The sequence below is a fragment of the Equus caballus genome, chromosome 2 (genome assembly GCF_041296265.1).
Source record: "Equus caballus isolate H_3958 breed thoroughbred chromosome 2, TB-T2T, whole genome shotgun sequence".
Classification (NCBI taxonomy): Eukaryota; Metazoa; Chordata; class Mammalia; order Perissodactyla; family Equidae; genus Equus; species Equus caballus.
Window position 1 is genome coordinate 21,233,443 of NC_091685.1, and position 19,137 is coordinate 21,252,579.

General features: G+C 50.5%; 1 protein-coding gene across 1 annotated transcript; it reads left to right on the top strand.

Annotated features, from left to right (window-relative positions):
• Window positions 1-4,928: 4,928 nt before the first annotated feature.
• Window positions 4,929-14,889, top strand: TRAPPC3 (trafficking protein particle complex subunit 3). The gene is made up of 5 exons (XM_001503641.6): window positions 4,929-5,226; window positions 11,439-11,536; window positions 12,021-12,120; window positions 13,480-13,662; window positions 14,131-14,889. Exons 1-5 carry the CDS (start codon window positions 5,185-5,187, stop codon window positions 14,248-14,250), a joined length of 543 nt encoding a protein of 180 aa, XP_001503691.1. The 5' UTR covers window positions 4,929-5,184; the 3' UTR covers window positions 14,251-14,889.
• Window positions 14,890-19,137: the final 4,248 nt, after the last annotated feature.

Here is a 19,137-nt window from a genome sequence, read left to right on the forward strand (position 1 = left end):
GGGCGCCAAGGCTCCCGGAGGACGTCCGTCGAGCTGCCTCCCCCTGCGGCCGCGCGTTGGTATGCGCCGCAGCGCGAGAAGACTATGTAGGGAGCGCTCTGGTGACTCACCCGCCACTAGGACTGGGGGGAATGGGGGGGAGCGGGAGTGGAAGCCCCCAATCTCACTCTGGGGCCTGGGAGCTCCAGCTCTTGGGGCCTTGGTGGCAGCTTCAAATATAAATTCTCTCCCAAACCCACCTCAAGCAAAACCCGCCAGGGAGACATGAAGGAGAGTCACAAGGAGACCCTTAAAAGGTCTCCTTGGTTATGGCTGGGATAGGATGCCGCCCGGGAGCCTTGCTGCTGCCCTTCCTCCAGCATCCTATGGTTGGTGTCTTCTCTGCATCTCTGGGGTAATTATAGGCCTGCACCGCTGCTTTACCCAGGTCTCTAATCTGCTGGGTCCCTCCCGGCTCCCAGCTGGGTGGTCCTGGCCCTGAACCTCCCCCACCCTCATCAGCCAACCCTTGCAATCTCCCCGGAAGGATTTTCTCCCCTGTGGCCTATTGAAGGAGGGAATGAGCCCTTTCTGACTCCCCTCCCCCAAGGAGCCCTGCTTCCCAGCCCTCCGGAGTGGATCCCCCAATCCGCTCGCTGGTTAGTGCCAGCTGAGGTGGGGCCTCAAGCCAAGTCCGGCCGGCCTGGGCAGAGAGGGGAGAGCTTCCTGGGAAGGTGGATCAATGATGGTGCTGCAGAGATTGACAGAGAGGAAGAAGGAGGAGGCGCAGCTGGGCCCTGCCCACCCCATCCCTGCCCTTTGTCCTGACCTCCAGAGGGTCAGTTCTCTAGTTCTCCATTGTGCAGAGATTAGACCCAGTAAGATGCTGTCCGCCTGCTCCCCTTTCCCGCCAGAGTCTCCTTTCTTTGAGCAGCTCCAGAGAGCAGCCATTTCAAGAAACAAAAGGGTCTGGGTCTCAGGCAACCTGGGAGCAGCCTGTCCTGGGAGGTGTGAGTAGTTGGGGGCCTCAACTCTCTTGGGAGTGCCTGGGAAGGGAATAGTGCCCCCTCAGACCCATCATTAGAAAAAGATGGTGATAGAAGGCCTGCAACTGGAGCTGGTAACTTTAAGCTAGTGTCTTAACTTTTCTGAAACCCAATTTGCTCACCTACAAAATCAGGAAAATAATAGTACCATGAGGCATCATGGGGTCATTGCAAAGGTTAAATAAGGCAATGCAGATGTAGTGCTTAGCACAGAGCCTGGCATATTGGAAGTGCTTAATAAATATGATGATGATGGGGCTTCAAGGTAACAGTGGATTAAGGTGAGGAGCACATTCCCATCATTGTCGTCAGCTATCCCATCTGCAGGAAGAGGGGACCACGTGGATGATGGAGTCCAAGACTGTCCTTTGCGGGGCTGGAGGCCTCAGGGCCTGCATTTTCAGAGCTGAACAGGCCCACCCTGAGCCAAGCAGTGAGTAGACTCAGAATTCATGAATGGAACCCAACAGGGAGAGAGCTCTCTGCGATAGTTTTCCCCCCACCCCACACCTGATCTTGTAACTGCAGGAATAAAGACATGTAGGTGCAAATAGTGAGACACTCTCATTGGCTAGAGCTCGAAAATAGTGGAGGAGAAAATGGTAGCTCAAGATGAAAAGACAGGCCAGGGATGGTCTATATAGGAGGATTCGAAGGTCAACTGACATCGTGATCTACATGATGTAGACCGTGGGGAGCTGTTGAAGGTTCTTCAGAAGGGGAAGGGGGAACAGTGCTCTAGAACTGGAAAGCCTTCGTTGTGTCCAATGATCTGGGATTGACTCTGAAGAGCTCACTGCAAAGAGACAGTGTGTGGTATTAGCCTACATCAGGTTCTCAACCAGAGGCAATTTCCCCCCCCCGCCCCCCTGCCAGGGGACATTTGACAATGTGTAGAGGCACTTTTGGTTGTCACAACTGTGGATGTTACAGGCATCTAGTGCTTAGATGCCAGGGATGTCCTTTAACATCCTACAATGCACAGGACCATCCCCAGAGCACAGAATCATCAGGACCCAAATGTCAGTGGTGCCAAGGTTGAGGAACCCTTCCCTAGATTGAGGGTGGAGACACTTGCACCCCCTCACAAGATGCTACTGGTTGGGACCAGCAGGGCATCTGGGAGCTAGGCAACTTGATGGACAGTTCTCCTGGCCAGCCTCAGAAGGCTTCCTGCACAGCTGATGGGTCCACAGTGAGTCCTGGGAGGATGACTGACAGGGAGCTGGGAGAGCACAGTGTCCTGTGATTGATATAGTCGGAGTAGACAGACCGAGTGGCCTCCTCTTCATTTGCCCCTGACTGACCAGGATCCCTGGCAGATTCCAGGCCCCAGAACCTGAGAGGGTTTAGAATGGGTGTCTCTCTCTGTGTTTGAGGCTGCATGACAGTGTGCCCCACAGTGCCCCGCAAATGTTGGATATCCCAAAGAAGGAGCAACTGGGGCACTTGCAACATCAGGGGCTGCCTGTCGCTTCCCCTGTGCCTCCCCTTCCTCCTGGGGCAGTCCCCTCCCCCTCCACAGAAACTGGCAAGAATGAGCCATTAGTCTCACCGGGAGGCTGGGCTGGCACCAGGGGGCAGGTCACTGACTGGGGATCAGAAATACGTATCCTTCTTGATCCCCTTATGGGGAGGGCAGGAGCCAGAGTGTTTAGGTTTGGTGGGGCTAGGTCCAGGATGAACCTGATGGGGGGTGAAGGAAATCACTGGGAGATTTGACAGACAGATGTGAATCAGGACCTAGGCCCTGGAGGCGGCCTCCACACCCACAAAGTAGGAAGTGGGAGGGGCCTCATGGTGGGGGCAGCAGAGAGAACAGACACCGGATTCTCCCTGCCACCCCATGAACAAGGTCCTGCAGCTGGAAGGGGTCTCTAATCCAGTCTGGCTGTGCTGTAGCCTCCAGGGCTCACTCCCTGCGGCGGGGGTGGGGAACATCCTCAAGGGTGGTGGTGGCACCAGCTGCAATAAGGCCCCCCTCCCTCCAGCTCTCGGGGAGAGAGAGGAACAGAGAGGGATTGGAGGAGGAGGAACTCAGATCTAGGACTAAAAAGGTTCAACCCTTTGGGTTCCTGGGAGGAGGTCCTTGTCTAGAGTCCCTACTCCCTGCTAGGGATAGGAAGCTGTCCTTGCTGTGTTGTTTTCTAGGGAGAAGGAGATGAGGGCGGGGAGGGGGTGCCCATTGTCCCTAAATGTCCTGACCCCAGGGGTGGTGGAGAGGGATTGGGATTTGGGAATGATGGGAACTGTACTCAGAGCCCTTGGAGCAGCTGAAGAACTTTTAAATTCCCATCTGAGCAAGGAGGAGACCCTACAGATCAGCCTGAATGGACCCCACCCCACTCTTAATTCAGGACTGATGACTCTACAAGGAGGAGTCCCAAAGAAAAAGAGGATGCCAAGAGGAGGGATCACAGGCAAAGGAAGAATCTCAGAGGTTGTAAGACAGGCAGAGGGAGGCTCCGCCTCCTGTCTCTCCAGAACTGCCCTGTCTGACAGCAGGCTGGGTGGGGTTGGTGGCTGGCCGTGACTGTGACTCAGGTTTCTGTGGGCAGCCAAGGGCAGCCGGCAGGGAGGAGCCCAGACCGACAGGCCAGCCAGCTGCAGCTTTCACCTCAGCTGTCCTCTCTCTTGGGAACGCAGGAGCCTCCTCTCTAGCTGTGCTGGCTTCTGGGGGCTAGCTGACCCCTGCTTCCCCCTCCAACACACACACAACCCACCCTCATGTTCCTTCCCAGAACCCTCAGCCCTTGGCCCTGTCTCCCAGCAGCACTGATGCAGGAGGGAGAGTCAGGGGTCACTGACTCTAGGGAGGCCCCAGTCTGTGCCCCAGGGTATAATAATGATTGGTCTTGCACCCTGAGGGAGAGACTGGGGGAATCTCGGGCACTGGCTTTCAGCCTGAGGAGTCTGGGCCCCCCAGCCTTCCCCAGCCTGGTTGGCTCATGTCTGGGCAGGCTGGTTGTCATGGTGAAAGCTAGGGGCTAGAATGCAGCTGCTGCAGAGTCAGGCTACCAGACTAAGTGAAAAGAGGGTGCTCAGGGACCCCCCCCCCCCCCCCCCCGCCTCTTCAGAACTGACCAGTCAGGGAGGCATGGCTGGAGCTGGAACCAAAGAGCTACAGTCAGGGACTGTAGGACTTCCCCTTGGTGGTGGGTAAGAAAGTGGCCAGCACATTCCCCTTGTGTTTTGGGGGACTGTTTGTTGGGCTGTGTTTTTAGAGAGTGGCTGGAAGAAAGGAAATACATGTTCACTTTGTGCCCAAGTGCTCCGCATTCATGTCTCACCAATCTTCACAGCAACTGAGGGAGATCCAGTAACTTGCCTAAAATGGCAAAGCTGGGATTAAAATCCAAGACTGGCTGCCACCAAAACTGATGAACTTTCTTTTCTGGGAACCAGGCAGTATAGTTGTTCTAGGGCGGGCAGAGGGAGAAAGTGACCTGGACTTTTTCTAACAGACTGGATATTCCATCAAGAGGGCACAGGTGGTAGGATGTAGATGCTGGCTGCGTTTGGGGTTCGGGGACAGATGGCAATTTGAAGAGAAAGCCACTAGCGAAGGGCTTGACATATAGTAGGTGGTCATTAAATATTTTTGTAATTAAGAACCCAGATCTGCATTATGAGCGATAGCTAGTTTTCTGGGACACCCTGGGAGCTTCTGAATCTGAATCGCAGCAACAGCGGAAGAAGCTAGTTCGAAAGAGGGACTTTCCAAGACCAACCCCAGGGAGAGAGGAATTTGCGGAGCATCTTTGAGTGGGAGGTGGAGGGGTGGGGAGGAACCAAAAGCGTGTGCACGATACAGGATTACCGCAAGATGCGGACGCCACCCAGCGGCCAGAATGCAGCCTGGGGGAGCCAGGCTCTACGAGTCAGCCGCGCGCGAAGCACTCTGGGAGTTGTAGTCTGGCTGAACTAAGGGGCGGTGCTGCCAGCGGGGCTGTTGGGTGTTGTAGTCTGATGTTTGTTGGGCGGGAGTTACGCTTGTCGACTACACCACGAGTCCCGTGGTGCCTCGCGGCAGGCCGCGCAGGCGCGGTGAGTCGGCGCCGGTCAGGGCTGGAGGCTCAGGGGCCGTGGCTTGGTGGAGCGGTGTGAGGAGGGGTCGCCGAGTGGGTCTGTGGCGAGGCGGGGTGGGACGGCCGGCACCATGTCGAGGCAGGCGAACCGTGGCACCGAGAGCAAGAAAATGGTAAGTGGGAGCGCGTGACCTCGGCGGGCGGGGCGGAACGACCCGTTTTGGGGAAGGGGCCCGGCGCGGGACGCGAGGCGGGCGCAGGGGGAGAGGCGGCCTCTCTGAGCGCTGGGAGGGGTGTTCCGCGGGAAGGAGGAGGAGGCTGCCCGGCGGGTCATCCCGGGGGCGTCCGGGCCTGAGGCCGGGGGGAGGGCCGCTGGAGTAGCTCAGAGACCCCCTCCCCGAGGCCGGAGTGCAGCCTTGTGCTGGGTCAACAACAACGACGGTAGTAACAGTAACTACCCCGCATTGCCCTCTTGCTGTGTGTTGGGTCCTGGGCCATCGACTTTACGTACATTCTCATTTAATCCGCAAAGTAATCCTCTCAGGTGGATAGCGTTATCGCCCTTTTACAGCTCCGAGAGGCTGCCTAACTTGCCCGAATTTACAGTTAGGAAGAGTTAGGATTTGAACCCACGTCTCTCTCAACTCCAGAGCTAATGCCTCAGACTAGTAGACTATTCTCTCTCGCGCACTGTGCCTTGGCATTGTAAGAGACACTCCCATAGTGGTCTTGCCAGAAAGGAACTGGGTATCGTGGAGTAAGAGGTGGGCCAGGGTAGGCAGTGAGTGGTGCCCCTCTGGTGAGAGATGGGGCAGGGGCGCCCCCTTCTTGTCCTGGGAAGAGGGAGACACCGTATAGTCCCATGAAGTTCGGCTGCTAGTGGGGGCTGGGCCTGCAAAGTAAGGTGGATGACATTTTTCTCCAAGCTCGGGGGACTTCTTGCCAGATGTTCCTTTTCTTTGGCATATTCTTCCCTCCTCCAGAATTGCCCATGCTTTGTTTTCCTGTTTAAGAACCTAGTATAGGGGGTTGCAGGCAGGGCAGATCAGGGGCCCTTTGTTGACACTCTGCTCTAGAGGGGATGGTTACACTTCCGCTCGCCTTTCCGTCTTACACCAGGAACAGCCAGCAACCATGGGCTGCAAGAGGCCCTGTTACTCCACAGAAGTAGTTAACTTTTTCTCTCTCAGACCCCGTTTGAGAAGCTGATGATACCTGTGGATCTTCTCAGAAATATTAAATAGACAAACATACACACAGACATTTGCTTACATTTTGGGGGCATTTGTGGAGCCCCTGAAGATACTTCAAGGGTCGCAGGTTAAGAATTCCTATTTTGGAGGAAATAGAGTTTGAAAGAATAAGAGAAAGAAGAGAATATTTTGCTAGGAAACAGTAACATGTAGGGGCAAAGCATGGGCATTGGTTGGAATTCTGTCTTACTCGATTGGTCCTCAATTTCTTTTTCTGTAGAGTGGGGACAATGATGCCTACCTAGGATTAAATAACAGTGTAAAATAAATGGGCCGTGGTAAATGCTTATTTCCTGCTCCTTTTCCTAAGATGTGAGCAGATAGGAGAGGTCTTCCTGCTTAGTTCTCGTATCTTGCTCGTGTTTTGTACTTTTTTTTCCTGGAATCAATATTGAAATCTTTAATACCACTTGAGCAGGAACCTGCAGGCTCCATCTCCAGTCCCGTTATGCACTTAGCTTTAGCGAAGTGAGGGGGTTAGGAAGGGGCAGCCGTACACGCCTGCCTCAAAGCTTTTGCAATTACTGGAGTCTCTGCTTGGAACTTCCTTCCCACAGATAGTCACTGAGCTCCTCCTCACTTCATGCACAGTTTCAAATGTCACCTCCTCAGAGAGGCCTTCCCTGACCACCTGACTAGTTCTCTATTCTCTTACTCTAGTGTTTTTCGTAGCACTGTCTTATTTCATGTTAATTATTTCATTCAAATTATATATTCACTTGCGTATTTTCAGTCTCTCCCATGAGAATGTAAACTCCACAAGAGCAGGGATTTGTTGTGTGTGCTGCTCCGTTCCCAGCATCTAGAATGATGCCTGGGCCTAGGCAGTCTGTATTTATTGAATGAATGGTGTGACAGTTTGAGTGCATCCTCGAACTGGTGCCTGCTTGGGGCTTGTCACATGATGCTCTTTTTGGCCACAGGGTTTTGACACGCTCATCTCTCTAGGTGGAGAGTCTTCCCCTCTAGCAGCCTTCTTTCCAATCAGCCAACCTTCTGCTAATTGCTCTGTTCCCTGTTAGCCTTCCAAGACTTAAAGGTTGATATGCTCAGGTAGCTAGATCTCTGCCTTTAGTCTGTGCAAACAGAAACAGCCCCTTTGTCTAGCAGAGTTTTCCTGAGCCCCAGCTGTATGGAGAGCTCTATTCTAGGTGCTGTGGGAAACGCAGAGATGACATCCTAGTCTCTGACCTTGAGAAGCACGTACTCTGTAAGAGAGACATACACAGCACAGGGGTGTAGTCCCGTCTGGGATTGAGTCCTGGCTTCAGTGCTTGCTTTCTGTGTGACCTTGGACAAGTTTCTTCATTCTTCTAGCATCAATTTCACCATCTTTTAAAAATAAATAAATAAATGAAGTAAAGATAGAGGCTTGGTTGAGGTAATGCATGTAAAGCTAGCAGTGTGGCCGTGCACCTGCAACACAGTTGACACGTAGTAAATGTCAGCTGGCATCTTCATTAGTAAAAGTATTCGCCTTTGTGTATCTGTGTAGTGTTTGGTTCTTAAATACCGGGGACATCAGGCCTGCCCTTCTTTTGTGTCTTGTTACTGGTAACCCACCCCCAGCCTCTCAGTTCTCCAGAGCTCAGGTGAGTTATTCCATAAGTAGCAGCTCTCAGTCTCCGTGACAGGAGGCTGGAGAAAAGAGAGGGGGCTGGACTCAATCCTATTACTGATCTTCCTTCCCCAGCTGCTGGGGGCCAGTCACACAGGCTTACTTGTTTTGACATAAATAGTAAGTGTGACTCTTGGAGCATTAGCTCCAAAGATCAGCCCCCTTAAGGAAATCTGATGTTTGGTTTGGGGCACTAGCTGAAAACCCTTTTGAAAACATCAAGTGCAGTAGCTCGCCTGAATGTAGGCTTGGCTTAACTTACTCTTCTAGGCTTGTGCCTGAAGTACTTGGAGAAGTATGTGGAGATCATGTTGGCTATGCCAATATGAAACTGCTCCTGTCATTTCTTGATCTGCAAAGCATCTTCAAGGCTATTGTCTTATTAGCTCCTCTCAACAACCCTGTGATAGGCATGACAGATTTTACTGTTGTTTCTATGTGAGGAGATTGAGGCTTAGCAAAGTGAAATGACTTACCTTAAGTCTCAGCTAGTAAGTGGCAAGGCCAGACGCAGAATCAGGTCTTCTGCCTACAAACCAAGTATTCTTTTTATCTGCCTTATTAATTGTTAGAAAGTTCTTTACATTGATTCAAAATCTCCCTCCTTGAACCTAGATCACAGTGCTCTCTGTGAACCAGTTTAAGAATAAAAATAACAATATCCTGAGTATGTAGCATGCAACAGGTGCTCCAGAAACATTATCTCTTTGGTATTTCACAGTAACCCTGAAGGGCAGATAATATTGTTACCGTGGTACAGATGGGAAAAACTGAGGCTTGAGATTGAGCAGTGGTTTAGGATCACACAACTCTTTTCAGGACAGTGCTCCACTGTAAGAAAACTGATGAGTCTCCGTTACTTAACCTGTTTAACTGGGGGTAAATTGTGTTTGTTCTGCTAACTTCTCTTGGTTGTTCTGAGGATCAGTGAGAAACTGTGAAGACATTCTGAGAGTTTTATAAATGTTAATAACTATTATTCTTAAACATAAAACAGTCTGAAAGTAGAAGTGTTGCAGAAGAGATTCATGTTTTCATTGGGAGGGAGGATGTGGTGCTTTTGTTTGGTGAAGAAACTGGACTGGGTGAATTAGCTGACCTTTAAGGTCCCATGGACGTTCGTTATAAGGGTCAGGAGGACTGAAAACCCATATCTTCACACTCTGCGACCTCCTGTTACTTCTCTGCGCTTCCTCGTCTGTTCTCTCTTTTGTTCACTCCTCTCTAATCATGCTGGACTCCTTACTGTTTCTCAGATATGGCAAACATACTCCTATCTCGGGGCCTTTATGCTTGCTGCGCAGAATTTTTTCCAAGCTGTCTTCATGGCTTACCCTTACCTCCTTCAGGTCTTTGCACAATTATCGCCTTAATGAGGCCTTCTCTGACTACCCTATTGAAAATTGACACCGCCCCCCCCCATGCACATATGAACATGAATACTGCCTAATCTCCTTTTGTGTTTTTTTTTTTTGCAAACCATGTATTCTGTTTATTTGGTTTATTATCTGTCTACCTCCTATTAGATAGTCCCTGATACATAGTAAATGTTGCATAATGATTTTTTTCTATACATAGCCCTACACCTATTTTTAAAGCATGAAGATCTTTAAGTTGTATATTTATGTTGCAGGCTTGGTTCACAATTGAAGATGGAGACAGACTTGCAAATTAAGAGAGGGTGTGGAGAGCCTGGGTCAGGGATCTCATTCTCAGATCCCAGGCATTTTGATTCTGTGACCACAGACAGGTCTATCTGCTAGGACCTTGGTTTTACTTATTGGTAAATTGGGGGCTGCTGCCTGGATAAGGTGCTTGATAACTCACGATGTGCATGTTATTTGGCATCATGGTGGGCCGAGGCTCTTGGAGTCTCCATCCAAGGGCTCATGAATAATGGAAGGAAAGCTCTCCTGATTTAATGCAGTGGTGCCAACCCTGTGGATTGGTAAGTGCTGGATTGTCTCCATCCATTCATGCCCAAGCCATTCTAGTGCCAAACCCTTAACTTTACTAAAAAATTATTTTCCTCCTTAGTAGTTTCCCCTTAATTGCCGTATTTGGTAAATGGTCTCTTGGAGACACCCTGATTTGACTGTTTTAGTTCAGTTCAAAGAGCTTCTTGATTGCAAAACTGATTTTCTTTGACTCCCTAGTGCAGCTAAGCTTTTTTGTTTGTTTTTTTAGGCGGGGTTATTAATATTGCAGTTGTGACTAACAGTGGATAGAATGACCATTGGCTTAGAAACTCTTGGTTTTTGTCCCCCAAAATTACTTTTGTCAATAAACAACTGTTTGTCTTTGGGCAGATTACTTAACCGTTCTGAGTCTCAGTTACTTCATAAAATGAGATTAATTCCTGCCCTTTCTGCCTTACACAGTTATTGTGGGGTGGAAAATGAGATGAAAAATAGAATGCAGTATGTAAGCAGAAGGCACTCACATTATTATTCTTGCAGTGACGTCACCACGAGGCCGTTCCTTAACATTACTTGGACTTTCTTCCCCAGGAGACTTAAAGACAGAAAGGTGCTCTGCTCCAAGTTTGACAAGCCTCCATTTGGAAGGGAGTGGTTGGGTGGCAATCTTGATTTTTCACCCTTATTTCTGTGTAAATCCTTTGGTCCAAATGTACTGTTAACATGTTTCTTACTTTAACTCTGATAATGCCTTTCCCTTCACCTGCTGCTTTCATTTTGTAACCTTGGTATTTGCCATTCCTTTCATCTTCCACATCTCTCTGTTTCTTGGTAGGCAGGTGACAGGCTTCTTTATCTGAGAGTTTCTCCGATTTTAGCTCTGGTTGTAATAGAAACCAGTCCAGGTCAGTAGTGTGTTTCAGGTACACAAAAGAGTATATTGCTTTCAGAGTTACTCACTTTATGGAAACATTTTAGCTATGTGTCAAGAGGAACAGTATTTTTTCCATGCTGATGACTTAGGAGAGGGCTTATCAGTGCAATGGTCTTCAGCTAAGACTGACTTCCTTCCTGATTGACTGGGCCCCTGGGTCCTCTGCTGCTCCTAGTTGGGACCCTGGGAGTGCAGTTTAACTCTAGGCCAGGACACGCCACATATGCTAAACTTTGGAGAAGCCATTGGTCACTCCTGCCAACCCAGGGACTAATTTGTAAATGTCTGTTTTGGGTCCTTCACAGTATCTGGTGAATGACTACTGCTGCTCCCACATCAGATTCTGGTGACCCAAGCTTAGACTTGGCAGCCATGGTGGGTCCAGGGTTGGCAGAAGCCCACCTTGGTGTGTTAAAAGAGTGACTGCTCAGTGCATGAGGTGCCTTTTACAGCCTTTGATAGTGGGTCTAGCTGCAGCTCTGCCACGTTGACCCTAGAGGGCCAAATCTCTTGGCCACTCCACAGTGAATGATATTCTTTCCCACTAGACACAGGTGACCTTCCTTTGAATTCTGACAGTTTCATGGAGGCTGATCCAGACTCTTACCAAACTTTCTCTTTTGTGCAGTTTGGTCCTGACTGCCTTTTGAATCTCTTTTAGAGCTCTGAGCTCTTCACCCTGACCTATGGGGCTCTGGTCACCCAACTATGCAAGGACTATGAAAATGACGAAGATGTGAATAAACAGCTCGACAAAATGTGAGTGAGCCCCTCTGTGGGAGAGACAAGAACGGGGCTTCCAGCACACTGAATCTACGTGGTCCTTTAGAACCCAGAACACGGTCTACTCTCTTTTTTTTTTTTTTTAAAGATTTAATTTTTTCCTTTTTCTCCCCAAAGGCCCCCGGTACATAGTTGTATATTCTTCCTTGGGGGTCCTTCTAGTTGTGGTATCTGGGACGCTGCGTCAGCATGGTTTGATGAGCAGGGCCATGTTCGTGCCCAGGATTCGAACCAACGAAACACTGGGCCGCCTGCAGCGGAGCGCACGAGCTCAACCACTCGGCCATGGGGCCAGCCCTGGGTCTACTCTCTTATAACCAACATTTTGGGTAGTTTCCACTGAGGTCATTTAGTGGAATGTTTTGGGATTGTCCCCATTTTCCCTTTACCACAATAGCCGTATGTTCAGACATGAGACATTCAGACCCCATAGTATAGTCTGTTCTCTTTTCCTTCCCAGGGGCTACAACATTGGAGTCCGGCTGATTGAAGATTTCTTGGCACGGTCAAATGTCGGGAGGTGCCACGACTTTCGGGAAACTGCAGATGTCATTGCCAAGGTCATTATCTGGGGCCACCTGGCCATGCCGAAGAATTGCCATTGGGAGGCACTGCTTACCACTTTTTCCATGTCCCTTAGAGAGGCCTTTAATATTCCAAAATACTAGTTAGGCAGCTGTTTGAGCCAAAGCTACCACTTCCTGAGGGTTTGGGAATAGCACAGATTATGAAAAAGGGAGCAGTGGTTAGGAGCATCCCTGTGGATGAAAGCTCCACTGAACCAAAGCCAGATCCCTCCACCGCGAAGATGTAGCCGAGGAGCAGGGGGTTAGGAGCACAGGCTTTGGACTCCGACAAACCTGCCTTCAAATTCTGGCTCCAGTACTTACTGGTTCTTTGGTACGTTACTTTTAACCTCTTTAATTACCGTTACCTCATCTTTAAAATGAAGAAAGTAAGAGCTACCTCACAGGGTTGTTGTAAGGAGTAAATGAAATAATGAATGTGAGCATTCAGGTAAAATTAATATATTTAACTTGGTGTATATATAGTAACTGTTTGCTATTAATAATATTAGTGTTGCGTATTACAGCATTAATAATAAATGATGAGACACCTGTAGCTTTGTGGAGTCAGTTACCTAAAGGTTGGTTGTTTCTGTTGTGGAGCATGCTGGCCATGCCCAAATCCTAGAGAGGGTTGACAGTGGAGAGAGCTCTGTGAGGTTTGGAATTAGGACGGTAGACAGAAGGAAAGATGTCTGCAGAGTAATTCTGCCCCAGTGACCTGTATTCGCTTTCAAGAAGAAGTGTTCAGATAGCACAGAGAGAGGACGGGGAAGTAGGTTGGGGCCTCTCTGCGCTCAGGTGCTGGTTCAGGGCAGCCACCTCCGTCAGAAGATCAGTGCTCCCTTCCACTAAGAAGCACAGGTTGGGGGGCCCGCCCAGTGGCACAGTGGTTAAGTGCGCACGTTCCGCTTTGGCGGCCTGGGGTTCGCTGCTTTGGATCCCAGGTGCGGACATGGTGCCGCTTGGCAAAAAGCCATGCTGTGGTAGGCGTCCCACATATAAAGTAGAGGAAGATGGACATGGATGTTAGCTCAGGGCTAGCCTTCTTCAGCAAAAAGAGGAGGCTTAGCAGCAGATGTTAGCTCAGGGCTAATCTTCCTCAAAAAAAAAAAAAACTGCAGGTAGACAGCAAGTTGTTGCCTAATTGCATAGATACCTTGAAGAAGAGGAGTGTGTAATTGTGCACAGATGCTTTTCCTTTTTGCCCCAAATACCTAAAGCTTCAGTGTCTTGCAGAGGCCACAGTTTTGTTCCCAAGCCACTTAATTCCTCCTTGCCAGTCCCATCACCTTCCCTCTTGTATAGGCCTTACTCCTCTTCCCCATAGTGCTGTTGTGTGTCCCTTGGCAGGTGGCGTTCAAGATGTACCTGGGCATCACTCCAAGCATCACCAATTGGAGCCCAGCTGGTGACGAATTCTCCCTCATTTTGGAAAATAACCCCTTGGTGGACTTTGTGGAACTTCCCGATAACCACTCATCCCTTATTTATTCCAATCTCTTGTGTGGGGTGTTGCGGGGAGCCTTGGAGATGGTGAGTGCAGCTCTTTACCTTCCAGGACACCTGAAATGTAGTAGGGGCTTGAAAAATGTTTGAGTGAAAGAGGGAGAGAGGAGAAAGATCTTTGGCTCACCCCAGTGCTTCGCTGTCTGAGATGGTGACACTGCTGAGTGTGGGATCCAAGTTGGACATCTCCACGTGATGATGATCCTCCCTACTAGGCTGAGAGATGGTGCTGTCAGCCCCTAAAGCCTAGGAACACTTTCCCATATTGGCTTATCTGGTGACAGTCTCATTCCTGGGTGTTCTTTGTGAAGTCTCTCCTTTTGGGTTGGGCCCCTGCCTTTTGCAAGCAAACGTTGGAGTTGGCAATCTTGTCCTTGTGGGAAACCAGCCCCCTTGTTTTGGCTTCTGGGGATTGGCCAGTTGTAGCCCCATCCCCAGTGGTTTCCCAGGGGCTGTGGCTAGGCAGCTGCCTCTTCATTTCCCCACTGTCCCCAGGTCCAGATGGCTGTGGAGGCCAAGTTTGTCCAGGACACCCTGAAAGGAGACGGTGTGACAGAAATCCGGATGAGGTTCATCAGGCGGATTGAGGACAATCTCCCAGCTGGAGAAGAGTGACCGTCCCCAGGACTTCAGGGTAGCCGACAGGAGCACTTGTGGGATCAGAAAGCCTCAGTGCTGCCTCTGTCCTCTAGAGCTCAGTGACTCTTTAACATGGATGTTATATATTCTTCTCACCTTGTTTCCATTCTCCGTGCTAATAAAGAACAGACTGTAACATAGTCCATTTACCCCACAAGTGTGCACATTCAGGAGGGAAATTCTTTGTTCCCTTTCCTTCCAAAGGGGCTGAATGTAGTCATCCTTGATTGGACTAGAAAGAGCTCAAACCATTTTACATTCCTGTTTGAATTTTCCAAAGCAAAACCCACTTTGACCCCTTTAAGAGGGAAGCCTGGCACGTCTGTCCCTGGGCCTTCAGGAGCTGTTGGGAAATGGCCATAGGGAATCCAGGGTTGTGGGACCGGGAGAGGAGAGGCTGGGAGGGTGGATCGGAGTTGCTAGCTATAGTGTGACACGCTAGCGCTTGCCAGGATAGGGGAGCCGGTCGTGCCGGAAACACTGACTTCTGGGAAGCCACCCAGGTCTCTCATTCCTGCCTGCTGTTTGGAGGCAGCATCTCCTCTTTTTACAGAGGGTTCATCCTTTTTTCTTACAGATTCTTCAATAAAGACACATTCTTGAGTGAAATCCCAATCATGTCCTGTTTTCTTTCTGCTCAGCCTTGGGAATTTTGTTGCAATGGGGTGAGGAGACCAGCTAAGTTCCTGGGCCCTGCCTTCATTTTACCTGGTCTAGGAATGGCTTCTCCCCACATACCAGAGTCTGGGAAACTTGGAGCAAATGAGGCCCCTTCAGAGTCATTTGTGGTCTGCTGTCTGTAGCAAAATCTACAAACAGACTATTATCCCAGACATACCTAAAATGGATGATCCTGGGCCCTTGGCCACCATGAGTTGGAAGGTTTGGCTAGGAAAGACCATTTTTAAACCCTGGTATTGGGGGGCCGGCCTCATGGCCAAGTGGTTAAGTTCACATGCTCTGCTGCTGCGGCCCAGGGTTTCACCAGTTCGAATCCTGAGTGCGGACATGGCACCACTCATCAAGCCATGCTGAGGTGGTGTCCTACATGCCACTAGAAGGACCACAACCAAAAACACACAACTTTGTACCCGGGAGCTTTGGGAGAAAAAGGAAAAATAAAAAACAATCTTGAAAAAAAAAATAAAACCCAGGTGTTGGGGAGCCATTTATTGAGTGCTCACCACGTGTTGGACGCTGTACTGAGCTCTGTGTGTCATCCCATTTTTAGAGGGAAGGCGACACATTGCCCAAGGTCATAGAGCTAGTAAGTGGAGAAGCCAGGTTTCAAAGCCCCAGCCAGATTCCAAAGCCCCTGTTCTTAATGATGCTGCCTGGTTAGTATTGTCGGGGGAGGAGGGCACAGGCCTTACAGAGCTTAGGATAGCTTTTTTTTTTTAGGATAGCTTTCAAAGGCGGGGATCAGAGGTTGTCAGGCCATTTTTGATAGCACTGTTCTTGGGAACAGCCTAGGGCTTTGAGGTCCAAATACTCAGGTTGTTGCGGGTAACCAGGGTCCCTAGGCCTCCCCCAAGGTCAGTGGACAGGCCTGAGATGAGAGGAACAGTTATAGATGCATTGTGCTTGAAGTGTTTCTGGGTTGTGTAGGTTAGGACCAGGGTTCTGGGACACCAGTGAGAGGCGGTTTGCACACAACTGGCTGCCTCCAGCTGGGTTAGGCCACGAAGGGGGAGGAAAGGTCACTTTTGTGTCCCCAAGTATAGAGAGGCTAATGTTCTCTCTGGGATCCCATCCTTCTCTGAGCCTCTTTACCTCCGCCTCAATTGGGGCCCTAGGGCAGGCACCTCATTTTGGTCAACTGTATCCCTAGCGCCCAGTATAGAGCTGCGTCAGATCACACCACAGTTTGAGTGAATGAAGGAGGGATGAACGGAATGAATGCTGGGGCCCAGATGTGGAAAGTGTGTGGTGTCTGGACTCTGCCAGGAAAAGTGAGCTGCACCACCCTTTCCCTTCTCCAGGGGTACCCTCGCCCTTCCTCTCCTCCCAGTACCACAACCTGCTTTCCAGCAGCCATTTGTACAGCGTGAGGTTTTGGATATTTCCTTCCCCAGAATTAAACTTAGGCAACAACACAGGGTTGGCAAGCTGGGGAAGCAAAGGCCCCTTGGTGACCTTTCCCAGTTACAGCCCCTCAACTGTGTGATGCGCCTCTGGGGCTGAGGGGAGGGAAGGGCTGAGGACTATGGAGCTGTTTGGACGTCACCTCCTCATCTCTCCCAAATGAGCCAAACACACAAGTGCCAGCAACTTACCTTCAGGTCCCCCCACCGTACCCCCACCCCTGGAATTAATTAGTTGTAAATTACATATCCCTCTGCTTTACTACGACTGTGAGGCTGGGACAGCCCCCAGGCTAGGCCATTCCCCATTCTCCTTGATGTACTGGCTCACGCCCTCCCAGCAAGATGGCGCAGGTTTGCCTGGCCGTATGGGAGGGGCTGACTAATGAGGTCAGAAACCTGGGTCCTAGTGGAGTGCTGGGGCTGAGGAGTCGGTGCTGGTGGCCTTTGGGCTTGGCTGGCTGGGCAGAGCTCTAAGGAAAGGCCTCGCTCTATAGCGTTTGGCCACCAGGGGTCTCCAGATCACCACTCTGCTGTCCCAGAGAGTGATCATTGGACTCCTGGTTTTCAGAATTTGCTGGAAGATGCACCTGATGGGGCATATCTCAGAGGCTGGTCAGAGCCTGGAAGTGCCCCCTTCCTCCTGTCACACCCACGGGACTTGAAAGCAAAGCTCACATCATGGCCAGGCTGAGGGCCTCCCTGCACAATACAGGGCAGTGGAAAGAGCACATTGGCTAAGAAGTCTGTGGCCCCCATGCACACCCTAAACTCTCCTGCTGGCCTCCTGAGTTCTGCAAGCCAGCTCTGAGCCCTCCCCTAACCAACCCCCTTTACTTCCTGCTTGGAGACCAGAGCACCAGCCTGGTTCCCCCACGTAAGAGTCCTGTCCTGCCCCAGACCGCCGGCACAAATGACACTTCCATATTCAGGTTACACCCTCCCATGGTGGACTGGCCTCCTCTACATTTGTTCTGGGCATCCAGGTCTGAGAAGGAGGTGGCAACAGAGGCTCAGGAGCAGAAATTGCATTAAGTGAAATTAAAATAGTCTAACAAGTAGTTCATTGTGGATGGGGGGTGGTGCAGGAAGAGCATCCTCCCGTCCTCCCCCAGCTTAAGTGCTACCATGTGCTGTTTCCTGGAAGCCAAAGGGCTGGTGGGAGGGGAGGGGCGGGTGGCGGCAGGCGAAAAGCCTCGCTGTTACCGCTCTCCAGCCTTTGATGCAGGGCCAGGCCTGACCCCAGGACGGCCGCTGGCCACTGCCAGGGGAGCTGTGGGATGCAGCAGTGCATTCCTGGGGGCAATTTACGCTTCTGGCAGGAGGAGAGGAAAGTTTCTACTGTGGGGAAGGGGGTGGAGAGAGGGTGTTGCAGAGGAGGTTAGGTGTTGTGAGGAACAATGGAGGGAGCCAAGGCACAGGGCAGGACCCTTCTGCCTCAACCTGGCTCACTTAACTGCTTAGACGGAGGCCTCCCCCAGGAAGCTTTCTCTGATGGACCAAGAGCAGGTGAGGAGCAGCACCTTCGCCCCCCACCGCACATGTGGGCTGCCCAGGTATAGCCCGGAGGACACCGAGAGAGGCAGCTGCTCTTCCCTCCTGGCTCTGGGGGCCTGGACTGTCAGGCATGAGGGCATCTAGGACAGAGCTAGGCTGGAGGAGAGCTGGGAAGATGGTGTGATGGGTGTGAGAGCATGTGTGAGTGAGTGTGGACAAATGTTATTCACAGCAACGGCTAATATTTATTGTCAGCGCTGGTGTAAGCACTTCACATGTATTTCTCAGCATTCACAACAACCCCATCACTATTCCTGCTTTGCAGATGAGAAAACTGAGATCCACAGCTAGGACATAGTAGATCCAGGATTTGAACCAAATAGTCCAGTATGGGACACCAAGGTCTTATCCAGTACATTGTTTTACAGGTGTATGTTTTTGTGTTTCAGTGTGTGTTTGTCTGCTTATGTTCCTTGAGGAGTGTGTCTGTAGGTGAATTACTTTGTTTAACAAAAACGTAAGCCTGTTCTGGGGGCAGGGAACATGGAGATGCTGGAGCATCTGCCCCTGGGGAGGCAGCTAATGCAATGTGGCGGCCGGGGTGTGGCGGGGTGAAAACGAGAGACAGAGACAAGTCCTGGCTCTGCTACTTACTGGTTATGTGACATTAGACAAAGGATTTGAATTCTGAGCTTCAATTTTTCATCTGGAAAATGGGGATAATAACGCCTAACTCGCTGACTGTTTGAGGATGAACCAAGATGAAGTATGAACGTTTCCTGGCATAGGCTCTTTCATAATTGGCAGTTATGATGAGCACGTTATTAGGGGAAATGTCTTGCAAAACTACTGTATGTGGATATGTGAGTGTCTGCGTGTGGGCAGAGAGTAATTTTGTGAAACCAGGGCCATGTCTGTGTTGTTCATTGCTGTATCCCCAAGCTTCCAGCACTACTTTTCGGCACAAAGTAGGTGCCCAATCAATTTTTATTGACGGGGGGTTGACTGAGTGTGAGAGTGGAGTGAGATGGGCCCACAGAGAGAGGGGTGTGCGGGCAGTGTGGGCTTCCACTAGGACCGGCTACGTAATTTATGGGGCTCAGTGCAAAATGAAAATGCAGAGCTCCCTGTTAAAAAAGAACAGTCATGAGCCGCATACCAACGTTTCAGTCAATGACAGACTGCATATACAACGGGAGTATCATACAGCCTAGGTGTGTAGTAGGCTACACCTCTAGATGTGTGTAAGTACACTCTGTGATGTTCATACAACGACAAAATC